Source organism: Oncorhynchus kisutch, linkage group LG15 (genome assembly GCF_002021735.2).
Source record: "Oncorhynchus kisutch isolate 150728-3 linkage group LG15, Okis_V2, whole genome shotgun sequence".
Lineage (NCBI taxonomy): Eukaryota > Metazoa > Chordata > Actinopteri > Salmoniformes > Salmonidae > Oncorhynchus > Oncorhynchus kisutch.
In genome coordinates this window covers 85,804,538-85,818,191 of record NC_034188.2, presented here as the reverse complement: position 1 = coordinate 85,818,191, position 13,654 = coordinate 85,804,538, and the positions used below count along the sequence as shown (strand labels likewise).

The following is a 13,654-nucleotide window of genomic DNA, read 5'->3' as shown; positions in this document are numbered from 1 at the left end:
GATAATGAGTTGGGTATTTGAATCAGCTGTGTAGTGGTAGTGCAAAAACCAAAACATTCACCAAGAACCCTGTTCTATTGTAATCCCTTCATTACAGCACAGGAAACCAAAGCATTGTTCATGATTTCCCTCCTGGTTATTTCCTAGAAGGGGGATCAACAAGGATTATATGTAGATTATGCCAAACATTCATTACAAATAAACCATGAAGCGCTCTCCGGAGCCAACTGTTCATTCAGCCATTTAACCAAGTCAAACATTGTTCATTCAGTTCCGTCCACTTAAATGTGCATCTACTTCCTGTAGTACCGTGAGGTTTGTGACAGTGTGATCCATCTTCAATTTATCTAGATGTAATATACATTTAGAGTGCTTAAAGTATATGTTTTTTTAAATGTGATGTATATTTTTTTAAACAACCAAATCTCTATTATTGATGTAAGTCTCATGTTATAGAAGTGTCCGGACACTTAATATATTTTTTTTCCGTGCAGTACGGGGGCTCTGAGACCATATAAACACCCCGTCCATTTAGAAACGGAAACGCTCTCAGTATAGTGATGCAGACCTTAAGATGTTATACACATGAAATTGTCATTCTGAACTTTATCCGCAGCGTTATATTCCTGTTTGTGCGACCTAAGCGTTCTGCTATCCAGCAGTTCCATTCTCCGTGTAGCCTGCTGCTAGAATGGACAGAGGTATCGCTCAAGTCTCTTGAAAACCAAGTGAAATCACAAAAAGGTGTTTGGACGCTTCTATAACATGCCATTACATCAAAAATAGAGATCTGGTTGTAAAAAAACAATTCTCCTTTTAAGTTGGCAGTAATGAATAAACTTGTTTGGTTTATATATTTTTTTCTCCCTTTTTAGATGGTGTCTGCACCACGGCGGACTGCACTCAGGCAGGTAAATATACATCCATCCACACACACACACACACACACACACAGGTAGAATATGAGCTGTATTTGTCTGTGTGCAGCGTCTCGTCTGATAGAGAACATGGATGCCAATGTGGACCCGTGTGACAACTTCTACCAGTACGCCTGTGGAGGCTGGTTGAAGAAGAACATCATCCCAGAGACCAGCTCCCGATACAGCACCTTCGACATCCTACAAGACGAACTGGAGGTGGTCCTCAAAGGTTTGAAAGTCTTGTAGCATGGCGCAGTGTGGATTCAGTGAGTTTTTCAGGGAGGTGTGAGAACTGGGTGTGGATCTGTTGGTCAGGGAGGTAGGAGTGAGAGGGGGCTGGGTGTGGATCTGTTGGTCAGGGAGGTAGGAGCGAGAGGGGGCTGGGTGTGGATCTGTTGGTCAGGGAGGTAGGAGCGAGAGGGGGCTGGGTGTGGATCTGTTGGTCAGGGAGGTAGGAGCGAGAGGGGGCTGGGTGTGGATCTGTTGGTCAGGGAGGTAGGAGCGAGAGGGGGCTGGGTGTGGATCTGTTGGTCAGGGAGGTAGGAGCGAGAGGGGGCTGGGTGTGGATCTGTTGGTCAGGGAGGTAGGAGCGAGAGGGGGCTGGGTGTGGATCTGTTGGTCAGGGAGGTAGGAGCGAGAGGGGGCTGGGTGTGGATCTGTTGGTCAGGGAGGTAGGAGCGAGAGGGGGCTGGGTGTGGATCTGTTGGTCAGGGAGGTAGGGGCGAGAGGGGGCTGGGTGGGGATCTGTTGGTCAGGGAGGTAGGAGCGAGAGGGGGCTGGGTGTGGATCTGTTGGTCAGGGAGGTAGGGGTGGTGGCTGGGTGTGGATCTGTTGGTCAGGGAGGTAGGAGCGAGAGGGGGCTGGGTGTGGATCTGTTGGTCAGGGAGGTAGGGGTGAGAGGGGGCTGGGTGTGGATCTGTTGGTCAGGGAGGTAGGAGCGAGAGGGGGCTGGGTGTGGATCTGTTGGTCAGGGAGGTAGGGGTGGTGGCTGGGTGTGGATCTGTTGGTCAGGGAGGTAGGAGCGAGAGGGGGCTGGGTGTGGATCTGTTGGTCAGGGAGGTAGGGGTGAGAGGGGGCTGGGTGTGGATCTGTTGGTCAGGGAGGTAGGAGCGAGAGGGGGCTGGGTGTGGATCTGTTGGTCAGGGAGGTAGGAGCGAGAGGGGGCTGGGTGTGGATCTGTTGGTCAGGGAGGTAGGAGCGAGAGGGGGCTGGGTGTGGATCTGTTGGTCAGGGAGGTAGGGGTGAGAGGGGGCTGGGTGTGGATCTGTTGGTCAGGGAGGTAGGAGCGAGAGGGGGCTGGGTGTGGATCTGTTGGTCAGGGAGGTAGGGGTGAGAGGGGGCTGGGTGTGGATCTGTTGGTCAGGGAGGTAGGAGCGAGAGGGGGCTGGGTGTGGATCTGTTGGTCAGGGAGGTAGGAGTGAGAGGGGGCTGGGTGTGGATCTGTTGGTCAGGGAGGTAGGAGCGAGAGGGGGCTGGGTGTGGATCTGTTGGTCAGGGAGGTAGGGGTGAGAGGGGGCTGGGTGTGGATCTGTTGGTCAGGGAGGTAGGAGCGAGAGGGGGCTGGGTGTGGATCTGTTGGTCAGGGAGGTAGGAGTGAGAGGGGGCTGGGTGTGGATCTGTTGGTCAGGGAGGTAGGAGCGAGAGGGGGCTGGGTGTGGATCTGTTGGTCAGGGAGGTAGGGGTGAGAGGGGGCTGGGTGTGGATCTGTTGGTCAGGGAGGTAGGAGTGAGAGGGGGCTGGGTGTGGATCTGTTGGTCAGGGAGGTAGGAGCGAGAGGGGGCTGGGTGTGGATCTGTTGGTCAGGGAGGTAGGGGTGAGAGGGGGCTGGGTGTGGATCTGTTGGTCAGGGAGGTAGGAGCGAGAGTGGGCTGGGTGTGGATCTGTTGGTCAGGGAGGTAGGGGTGGTGGCTGGGTGTGGATCTGTTGGTCAGGGAGGTAGGGGTGGTGGCTGGGTGTGGATCTGTTGGTCAGGGAGGTAGGAGCGAGAGGGGGCTGGGTGTGGATCTGTTGGTCAGGGAGGTAGGAGCGAGAGGGGGCTGGGTGTGGATCTGTTGGTCAGGGAGGTAGGAGCGAGAGGGGGCTGGGTGTGGATCTGTTGGTCAGGGAGGTAGGAGCGAGAGGGGGCTGGGTGTGGATCTGTTGGTCAGGGAGGTAGGAGCGAGAGGGGGCTGGGTGTGGATCTGTTGGTCAGGGAGGTAGGAGCGAGAGGGGGCTGGGTGTGGATCTGTTGGTCAGGGAGGTAGGGGTGAGAGGGGGCTGGGTGTGGATCTGTTGGTCAGGGAGGTAGGAGCGAGAGGGGGCTGGGTGTGGATCTGTTGGTCAGGGAGGTAGGGGTGGTGGCTGGGTGTGGATCTGTTGGTCAGGGAGGTAGGAGCGAGAGGGGGCTGGGTGTGGATCTGTTGGTCAGGGAGGTAGGAGCGAGAGGGGGCTGGGTGTGGATCTGTTGGTCAGGGAGGTAGGGGTGAGAGGGGGCTGGGTGTGGATCTGTTGGTCAGGGAGGTAGGAGCGAGAGGGGGCTGGGTGTGGATCTGTTGGTCAGGGAGGTAGGAGCGAGAGGGGGCTGGGTGTGGATCTGTTGGTCAGGGAGGTAGGAGCGAGAGGGGGCTGGGTGTGGATCTGTTGGTCAGGGAGGTAGGAGCGAGAGGGGGCTGGGTGTGGATCTGTTGGTCAGGGAGGTAGGGGTGGTGGCTGGGTGTGGATCTGTTGGTCAGGGAGGTAGGGGTGGTGGCTGGGTGTGGATCTGTTGGTCAGGGAGGTAGGGGTGAGAGGGGGCTGGGTGTGGATCTGTTGGTCAGGGAGGTAGGAGCGAGAGGGGGCTGGGTGTGGATCTGTTGGTCAGGGAGGTAGGAGCGAGAGGGGGCTGGGTGTGGATCTGTTGGTCAGGGAGGTAGGAGCGAGAGGGGGCTGGGTGTGGATCTGTTGGTCAGGGAGGTAGGAGCGAGAGGGGGCTGGGTGTGGATCTGTTGGTCAGGGAGGTAGGGGCGAGAGGGGGCTGGGTGTGGATCTGTTGGTCAGGGAGGTAGGGGCGAGAGGGGGCTGGGTGTGGATCTGTTGGTCAGGGAGGTAGGGGTGGTGGCTGGGTGTGGATCTGTTGGTCAGGGAGGTAGGAGCGAGAGGGGGCTGGGTGTGGATCTGTTGGTCAGGGAGGTAGGAGCGAGAGGGGGCTGGGTGTGGATCTGTTGGTCAGGGAGGTAGGAGCGAGAGGGGGCTGGGTGTGGATCTGTTGGTCAGGGAGGTAGGAGCGAGAGGGGGCTGGGTGTGGATCTGTTGGTCAGGGAGGTAGGAGCGAGAGGGGGCTGGGTGTGGATCTGTTGGTCAGGGAGGTAGGAGCGAGAGGGGGCTGGGTGTGGATCTGTTGGTCAGGGAGGTAGGGGTGGTGGCTGGTGTTTGTGTGGTTGGAGGATTTGCTGGGGTTACAGCAGCTTGTCCTTCAGGGAAAAACGGGCTCTAGGAATAGTCACTGTGGTTAATGGTGTCATCTATCTGCAGCATTTACTGCCAACGCAGGAACATATATATATATTTTTTTAAGTGCATAGAGGACAAAGTGTCATCTGATCTGATGAAATCCCGACCTTAAATCAAATCAAATTTATTTATATAGCCCTTCGTACATCAGCTGATATCTCAAAGTGCTGTACAGAAACCCAGCCTAAAACCCCAAACAGCAAGCAATGCAGGTGTAGAAGCACGGTGGCTAGGAAAAACTCCCTAGAAAGGCCAATACCTAGGAAGAAACCTAGAGAGGAACCAGGCTATGTGGGGTGGCCAGTCCTCTTCTGGCTGTGCCGGGTGGAGATTATAACAGAACATGGCCAAGATGTTCAAATGTTCATAAATGACCAGCATGGTCGAATAATAATAATAAGGCAGAACAGTTGAAACTGGAGCAGCAGCACAGAATAGACCTTAGAATAGTTGGAGGCGTTAACACCATCTGGTTAGCACCATCTTGACAGTAGATTGACAGGAAGGCTTCCCTTACACCTGAAGGATGTGGTGGTGGGGGCTCGGCGGTCTGTCTGATTACATTGGATAAATGTATGTCCCTGCACGTGTGCCAAGTCAAATTGTAAACTCTGCAAAAAAAGAAACGTCCCTTTTTCAGGACCCTGTATTTCAAAGATAAGTCGTAAAAATCAAAATAACTTCATGTCTTCATTGTAAAGGGTTTAAACACTGTTTCCCATGCTTGTTCAATGAACCATAAACAGAAATGTCATTGTTCTGCCATGGTCAGCGAAGAGCAATCCCATTGAGCACGTCTGGGACCTGTCCATGAGGAGGAGATGCACTGCAGCACTTAATGCAGCTGGTGGCCACACCCGATACTGACTGTTACTTTTGATATTGACTCCCCCCCCCCCCCCCCCCCCCCCCCGTCTGGAGCCTTTTGTACCTAGACTTGGCGCTCAAGTACCGCTTGCCGTGCGGTAGCAGAGTGAACAGTCTATGACCAGGGTGGCTGGAATCTTTGATCATTTTTCACTACCCTCTGTAGCACTTTGTGGTCGGCTTCTGAGCAGTTGCCATACCAGCCAGTGATGCAACCAGTTAGGATGCTCTCGATGGTGCAGCTGTAGACCTTTTTGAGAATCTGAGGAACCATGCCTAATCTCCTGAATAGGCGTTATCGTGCCCTCTTCACAACTGTCTTGGTGTGTTTGGACCATGATAGCTTGTTGGTGATGTGGACGCCAAGGAACTTGAAGCTCTCAATCTGTTCCACTACAGCTCTGTCGATGAGAATGGGGGCGTGCTTGGTCCTCTTCCTGCAGTCCACAATCATCTCCTTTTTATCTTGATCACGTTGAGGGAGAGGTTGTTATCCTGTCACCACACGGCCAGGTCTCTGACCTCCTCCCTATAGGCTGTCTCATCGTTGTCGCTGATCATGCCTACCACTGTTGAGTCATCGGCAAACTTAATGATGGTGTTGGTGTTGTGCCTGGCCATGCAGTCATGAGTGAACAGGGAGTACAGGAGAGGATTGAGCACGCACCCCTGAGGGGTCCCCGTGTTGAGGATCAGCATGGCGGATGTGTTGTTACCTATCCTTACCACTTGGGGGCGGCCCGTCAGGAAGTCCAGCATCCAGCTGCAGAGGGAGGTGTTTAGTCCCAGGGTCCTTAGCTTAGTGATAAGCTTTGAGGACACTATGGTGTTGAACGCTGTGCTGTAGTCAATGAACAGCATTCTCACATACAGTTGAAGTCTGAAGTTTACATGAAGTTTACATGCAATTAGGTTGGAATCATTAACTCATTTTTCAACCACTCCACAAATTTCTTGTTAACAAACTATAGTTTTGGCAAGTCAGTTAGGACATTTACTTTGTGCAAAACGAAAGTAATTTTTCCAACAATTGTTTATAGACAGATTATTTCACTTATAATTCAGTGTATCACAATTCCAATGGCTTGGAAACAGCTTGGAAAATTCCAGAAAATTATGTCATGGCTTTAGAAGCTTCTGATACTCTACATTACATCGTTTGAGTCAATTGGAGGTGTACCTGTGGATGTATTTCAAGGCCTACCTTCAAACTCAGTGCCTCTTTGCTTGACATTGTGGGAAAATCAGCCCAGAACTTAGAAAATAAATTGTAGACCTCTACAAGTCTGGTTCATAATTGGGAGCAATTGCCAAACGCCTGAAGGTTCCACGTTCATCTGTACAAACAATAGTACGCAAGTATAAACACCATGGGACCACGCAGCCGTCATACCGCTCAGGAAGTAGACGCGTTCTGTCTCCTAGAGATGAATGTACATTGGTGCAAAAGTGCAAATCAATCCCAGAACAGCAGCAAAGGACCTTGTGAAAATGCTGGAAGAATCGGGTACAAAAGTGTATATATATCCACAGTAAAACTAGTCCTATATCGACATAACATGAGACTGCTCAGCAAGGAGCAAGCCACTGCTCCAAAACCTCCATAAAAGCCAGACTACAGTTTGCAACTGCACATGGGGACAAAGATCATACTTTTTGTCCTCTGATCTGATGAAACAAAAATACAACTGTTTGGCCATAATGACCATCGTTATGTTTGGAGCAAAAAGGGGGAGGCTTGCAAGCCGAAGAACACCATCCCAACCGTGAAGCACGTGGGTGGCAGCATCATGTTGTGGGGGTGCTTTGCTGCAGGAGGGATTGGTGCACTTCACAGAATAGAAGGCATCATGAGGATGGAAAATTATGTGGATATATTGAAGCAACATCTCAAGACATCAGTCACGAAGTTAAAGCTTGGTCACATTGGTCTTCCAAATGGACAATGACCCCAAGCATACTTCCAAATTTGCGTCAAAATGGCTTAAGGACAACAAAGTCAAGGTATTGGAGTGGCCATCACAAAGCCCTGACCTCAATCATATAGAAAATTTGTGGGAAGAACTGAAAAGCGCACGTGAGCAAGGAGGCCGACAAACCTGACTCAGTTACACCAGCTCTGTCAGGAGGACTGGGCCAACATTCACCCAGCTTATTGTGGGAAGCTTGTGGAAGGCTACCCAAAACATTTGACCCAAGTTGAGCAATTTAAGGCAATGCTACCAAATACTAATTGAGTGTATGTAAACTTCTGACCCACTGGGAATGTGATGAAGGAAATAAAAGCTTAAATAAATAATTCGCTCTGCTATTATTCTGACATTTCACATTCTGAAAATAAAGTGGTGATCCTAACTGACTTAAGGCGGGGCATTTTTACTAGGATTAAATGTCAGGAATTGTGAAAAACTGAGTTTAAATGTATTTGGCTAAGGTGTATGCACACTTCCGACTTCACCTGTAGGTGTTCCTTTTGTCCAGGTGTGCAATAGAGATCGCATCATCTGTTGGGACAGTATGCAAATTGGAGAGGGTATAGGTTTTCTGGGATAAGGGTGTTGATGTGAGCCATGACCAGCCTTTCAATGCACTTCATGGCTATAGACGTGAGTGCTACGGGTCGGTAGTCATTATTTAACTAGGCAAGTCAGTTAAGCACATTCTTATTTACAATGACGGCCTACCGGGGAACATTGGGTTAATGGCAGAGGGGGTTACCCTCTAAAAATCCCCCTACAGTGTAGAAAATGATTTTCTTCATCCAAAATTAGTCTGGAATAATGGTACACATGTGTCTACAGATGGGTGGAAATATGGACTTTCACCCTTCTCTTTTAGCTTATTTTACTGTCTTCCTGTTCCACTTCATTGCCCTCCTCTCATCTGACTCCCTCGGTTATGCTTTCCACCTCTTCTCCTCCTTTCCATCTTTTGACGTCTCAAGTATCTGTGATTAACTTGTATGGCTTTTTAAAGCGTACTGTAAATCAGAGGTAGAGTCCTCTTGGGGGATCCTAATTTGTCTGAGACGAATGGGCATGATTGTCCACTGCCAAAGCCTGATTTACCCCCCCAAAAAACGTCTGTTTTTGATTCTCAGGTTTATGTCTCTGATTTGAATTACAGTAATCAGTCTCCATACTTTCTCTATCAGATGTCATTATCACCAGAACAATACTGTCAGAAGAAAAGCTCACCCTGGTACCAGACGGGTAGACAATTGTCTGCTAACAACAGTCAAGGTTAAGACAAAATTCACAGGAACAAACTGTATGAAAAGATAAGAAGGGCAAAATAAGGTTGTGTTTTGTCATTGGTCCTGATGGTCTGCTGTCGCACACTGAATCCACACGTGATGAAAATGTGCTTTGTGCCCAATTGAAGAATGTTGCATTTGAAATCCTGACGGGACAGAGATGTGGGATGCTGTATGTGTGCTGCCATGTCTGTCTGGAGTTTCCTGTCACATCCTGTAGTAACCTCAGGACCATTCTGCCTGGTCAGCATATCCTGTATCTGTTTACAGCTGCCTGCGGGGTGCTGCTCTGGCCTGGACAGCTGTTAACATCAGGTGTTAACAGCAGTAAATAACCTGTACTGTATTTGTGTGTGTGTGTGTGTTTGTACTGAATGTTTTGTGTAGGCCTAAGTGTGTGCGAGGGTTTGCGACCGCTCATAGAGGCCTCACATTGTTCTCCACTGCAATAGAAAGTCATAAAGGAACCCTAAAGCCGCCCACATACTAGGTTTGGTCTCCTCGGCAATGGCGACACGAACATCTGTGCCTCACATACATACTCACTCACTCACTCACTCACTCACTCACTCACTCACTCACTCACTCCCTTAAAAGACCTTCAGCTTAAAAAAAAAAAAATGAGTGTCAGTATTACTGTTTCTCTCTTGAGACGCTGCAGCAACATCAGCCAGTACACACTTCCTCAAAATAGTGAAAATTAATCTAAAGGTCAATTAAAAAAATTAAAATATTGGTGATTTAATTTAGACGTTTCTGCGGAGGAGATCCATTTTAACTGAGATGTTTGGTCCAGTATTTCTCAAGATAAAGAATGTGCTTGGAAAAACTACTCCTCTCATTTAATGACAACAAACCCGTCCACAGTTCCCACTCCTACTACTGACCCGTTCAGTACGGGGACATCGGTTCGGTCTGCATTGTAATCAGTCTCCATACTTTCTCTATCAGACGTCATTATCACCAGAACAATACTGTCAGAAGAAAAGCAACACTTTGTTGCTTTTATGAATTTTGTCTTGCTGTTTTTAGTTTTATGTTGCTCTGTCTGTATGCTATGTCTTGCTTGTCCTATGTTGCTCTGTCTGTATGCTATGTCTTGCTTGTCCTTAGTTGCTCTGTCTGTATGCTATGTCTTGCTTGTCCTATGTTGCTCTGTCTGTATGCTATGTCTTGCTTGTCCTATGTTGCTCTGTCTGTATGCTATGTCTTGCTTGTCCTATGTTGCTCTGTCTGTATGCTATGTCTTGCTTGTCCTATGTTGCTCTGTCTGTATGCTATGTCTTGCTTGTCCTATGTTGCTCTGTCTGTATGCTGTCTTGCTTGTCCTATGTTGCTCTGTCTGTATGCTATGTCTTGCTTGTCCTATGTTGCTCTGTCTGTATGCTACGTCTTGCTTGTCCTATGTTGCTCTGTCTGTATGCTATGTCTTGCTTGTCCTATGTTGCTCTGTCTGTATGCTATGTCTTGCTTGTCCTATGTTGCTCTGTCTGTATGCTATGTCTTGCTTGTCCTATGTTGCTCTGTCTGTATGCTATGTCTTGCTTGTCCTGTTGCTCTGTCTGTATGCTATGTCTTGCTTGTCCTATGTTGCTCTGTCTGTATGCTACGTCTTGCTTGTCCTATGTTGCTCTGTCTGTATGCTATGTCTTGCTTGTCCTATGTTGCTCTGTGTATGTTACGTCTTGCTTGTCCTATGTTGCTCTGTCTGTATGCTATGTCTTGCTTGTCCTATGTTGCTCTGTCTGTATGCTATGTCTTGCTTGTCCTATGTTGCTCTGTCTGTATGCTATGTCTTGCTTGTCCTATGTTGCTCTGTCTGTATGCTATGTCTTGCTTGTCCTATGTTGCTCTGTCTGTATGCTATGTCTTGCTTGTCCTATGTTGCTCTGTCTGTATGCTATGTCTTGCTTGTCCTATGTTGCTCTGTCTGTATGCTATGTCTTGCTTGTCCTTAGTTGCTCTGTCTGTATGCTATGTCTTGCTTGTCCTATGTTGCTCTGTCTGTATGCTATGTCTTGCTTGTCCTATGTTGCTCTGTCTGTATGCTATGTCTTGCTTGTCCTTAGTTGCTCTGTCTGTATGCTATGTCTTGCTTGTCATATGTTGCTCTGTCTGTATGCTATGTCTTGCTTGTCCTATGTTGCTCTGTCTGTATGCTATGTCTTGCTTGTCCTATGTTGCTCTGTCTGTATGTTACATCTTGCTTGTCCTATGTTGCTCTGTCTGTATGCTATGTCTTGCTTGTCCTATGTTGCTCTGTCTGTATGCTACGTCTTGCTTGTCCTATGTTGCTCTGTCTGTATGTTACGTCTTGCTTGTCCTATGTTGCTCTGTCTGTATGTTACGTCTTGCTTGTCCTGTCTGTATGCTATGTCTTGCTTGTCCTATGTTGCTCTGTCTGTATGCTATGTCTTGCTTGTCCTATGTTGCTCTGTCTGTATGTTACGTCTTGCTTGTCCTATGTTGCTCTGTCTGTATGCTATGTCTTGCTTGTCCTATGTTGCTCTGTCTGTATGCTACGTCTTGCTTGTCCTATGTTGCTCTGTCTGTATGCTACGTCTTGCTTGTCCTATGTTGCTCTGTCTGTATGCTATGTCTTGCTTGTCCTATGTTGCTCTGTCTGTATGCTACGTCTTGCTTGTCCTATGTTGCTCTGTCTGTATGCTATTTCTTGCTTGTCCTATGTTGCTCTGTCTGTATGCTATTTCTTGCTTGTCCTATGTTGCTCTGTCTGTATGCTATTTCTTGCTTGTCCTATGTTGCTCTGTCTGTATGCTACGTCTTGCTTGTCCTGTCTGTATGCTATGTCTTGCTTGTCCTATGTTGCTATGTCTTGCTTGTTCTATGTTGCTATTGTCTATATTGTAATTGTTTTAATAACCTGCCCAGGGACTGCGGTTGAAAATTAGCCGGCTGGCTAAAACCGGCACTTTTACTGAAATGTTGATTAATGTGCACTGTCCCTGTAAAAATAAAAATAAACTAAACTAAAAACTAAAAACCCGAAACGAATACATCAATAAATGACCATCACTAGGCCTATAGGCTAGGCCTATGCTGCGGTGTATGCCTCTTGAGTAAATCTGAGCTGAAAGAACACTTCTGTTTAACAACTAGAGGCCTTAATCTTAACTTTTAAAACCATTGTGTGCACGAACAGCCGGGGGAGAAAAAAAATCACACCAAAATGAACTAAAACAACAACCTCTTGTCATTAATATATGCACAAACTGTTTTGACGGGCTTAATGAGGCACTACTCTTGGCTCTTAACCACAGCTGTGTGTGGGTAGGACAGTTTTCCACCTCTGTCTTTGTTTCAGGTATGGCATACTCTGCAATAATTTGCCCAATTGACCGTGAGCTTTTTAATTGTACCTTGTTTGTGCTGGAGGGGGAGGGAGAAAGACTGGTGCAAGTCCAAAAAGAGAGAGATGTAGAAATATGGGGATGAACTTTAGAGAAAGGGAAGGGAAGTGAGGAAATGGGAGGTGACATGGTTGTTATCTCTGTGGGAAGGGCCCAATCAGCTGTCAGTGACATCACAATGTTTAAAAACATTGTCTGACTTGCGCCGATATGGCGATTGCATGAACTTTATAAAAAAATCAAAGGTTATTCACTTTTGACTGCAGTCAACTGCAAGTTTCTGCAATTGCTCTTCACCAACTTCATCCTGCAGCCCTCACCTGCATTGTGGGAGGCTCTATCGTCAACCAGACTTTGTTTTTTTGACCCTTCCGAACATGACCAAAGAAATGACTGAAACAGGAACAAGCTTTGCCTTGATTCATGTATACAGTGGAGATATATACTACCGTTCAAAAGTTTGGGGTCATTTTGAAATGTCCTTGTTTTTTTTTATGAAAAGGAACATTTTTGTCGACTTTAAAATAACATCAAATTGATCAGAAATACAGTATAGACATTGTTAATGACTATTGTAGCTGGAAACGGCAAAAAAAATTAAAATGGCACGTTGCATTAGCTAATCCAAGTTTAGCATTTTAAAAGGCTAATTGATCATTAGAAAACCCATTTGCAATTATGTTAACGCAGCTGAAAGCTGTTCTGATTTAAAGAAGGAATAAAACTGGCCTTCATTAGACTTCTTGAGTATCTGGAGCATCAGCATTTGTCAGTTCAATTACAGGCTTAAAATGGCCAGAAACAAACCTTCTGAAACTCGTCAGTCTATTCTTGTTCTGAGAACTTAAGGCTATTCCATGTGAGAAATTGCCATGAAACTGAAGATCTCGTACAACGCTGTGTACTACTCCCTTCACAGAACAATGCAAACTGTCTCTAACCAGAATAGAAAGAGGAGTGGGAGGCCACGGTGCACAACTGAGCAAGAGGACAAGTACATTAGAGTGTCTAGTTTGAGACTGACGCCTCACAAGTCCTCAACTGGCAGCTTCATTAAATAGTACCCGCAAAACACCAGTCTCAACGTCAACAGTGAAGAGGCGACTCCGGGATGCTGGCCTTCTAGGCAGAGTTCCTCTGTCCAGTGTCTGTGTTCTTTTTCCACAACTTAATCTTTTCTTTTTATTGGCCAGTCTGAGATGTGGCTTTTTCTTTGCGACTCTGCCTAGAAGGCCAGTGGCTAGTTGTAAAATCTGTCATGATTGATTGTATTGTTACAGGCCCACTATGTGGTTGCGAAAGTCCCATTTGGAGAGAGATGGCAGTTTTTCTCTCCGTAACATTTTAGAAGTTGTCCCTTTTTCAGGTTTAGAAGAAGTGGCTGCTAAATTCTAACTCCCATTTGTGTTAGCAAGGCTAGCATACAGAAATTAGCATACAGAAACATGCTCCCTAATGTATCTGAGTGGCCAATAGCAACATACCACTGGGAGAGTGTCTATGGTAAACTACACTACTCTTCTAGCACTGTGTCCATTTTTGTTTACCTATCCACAATCCAATCCAATTCAATCGTCCTCTGTCCTCTCCTAGTAGTCTGTTGTTTTTAACTGTAATGCAGTAGTTTGGTGACAATGGCATGAATATGTATTCGGGTTTGACATCCATACAAGCATTATACTCAGATTTGAACCTCCCATATAGTATGAAATACACATTGTAAACAATATCATACCTAATATATAGGCAAATTTTGCTGCGGGGCAATTAAG

General features: G+C 47.3%; 1 protein-coding gene across 1 annotated transcript in view; it reads left to right on the top strand.

Moving 5' to 3' along the window:
- Window positions 1-13,654, top strand: part of LOC109904928 (neprilysin) — a 68,164-nt gene that overhangs the window by 29,707 nt on the left and 24,803 nt on the right. Inside the window, 2 exon segments of the mRNA XM_031791230.1 lie at window positions 876-911; window positions 988-1,149. Coding sequence (XP_031647090.1) covers window positions 876-911; window positions 988-1,149 — 198 coding nt within the window.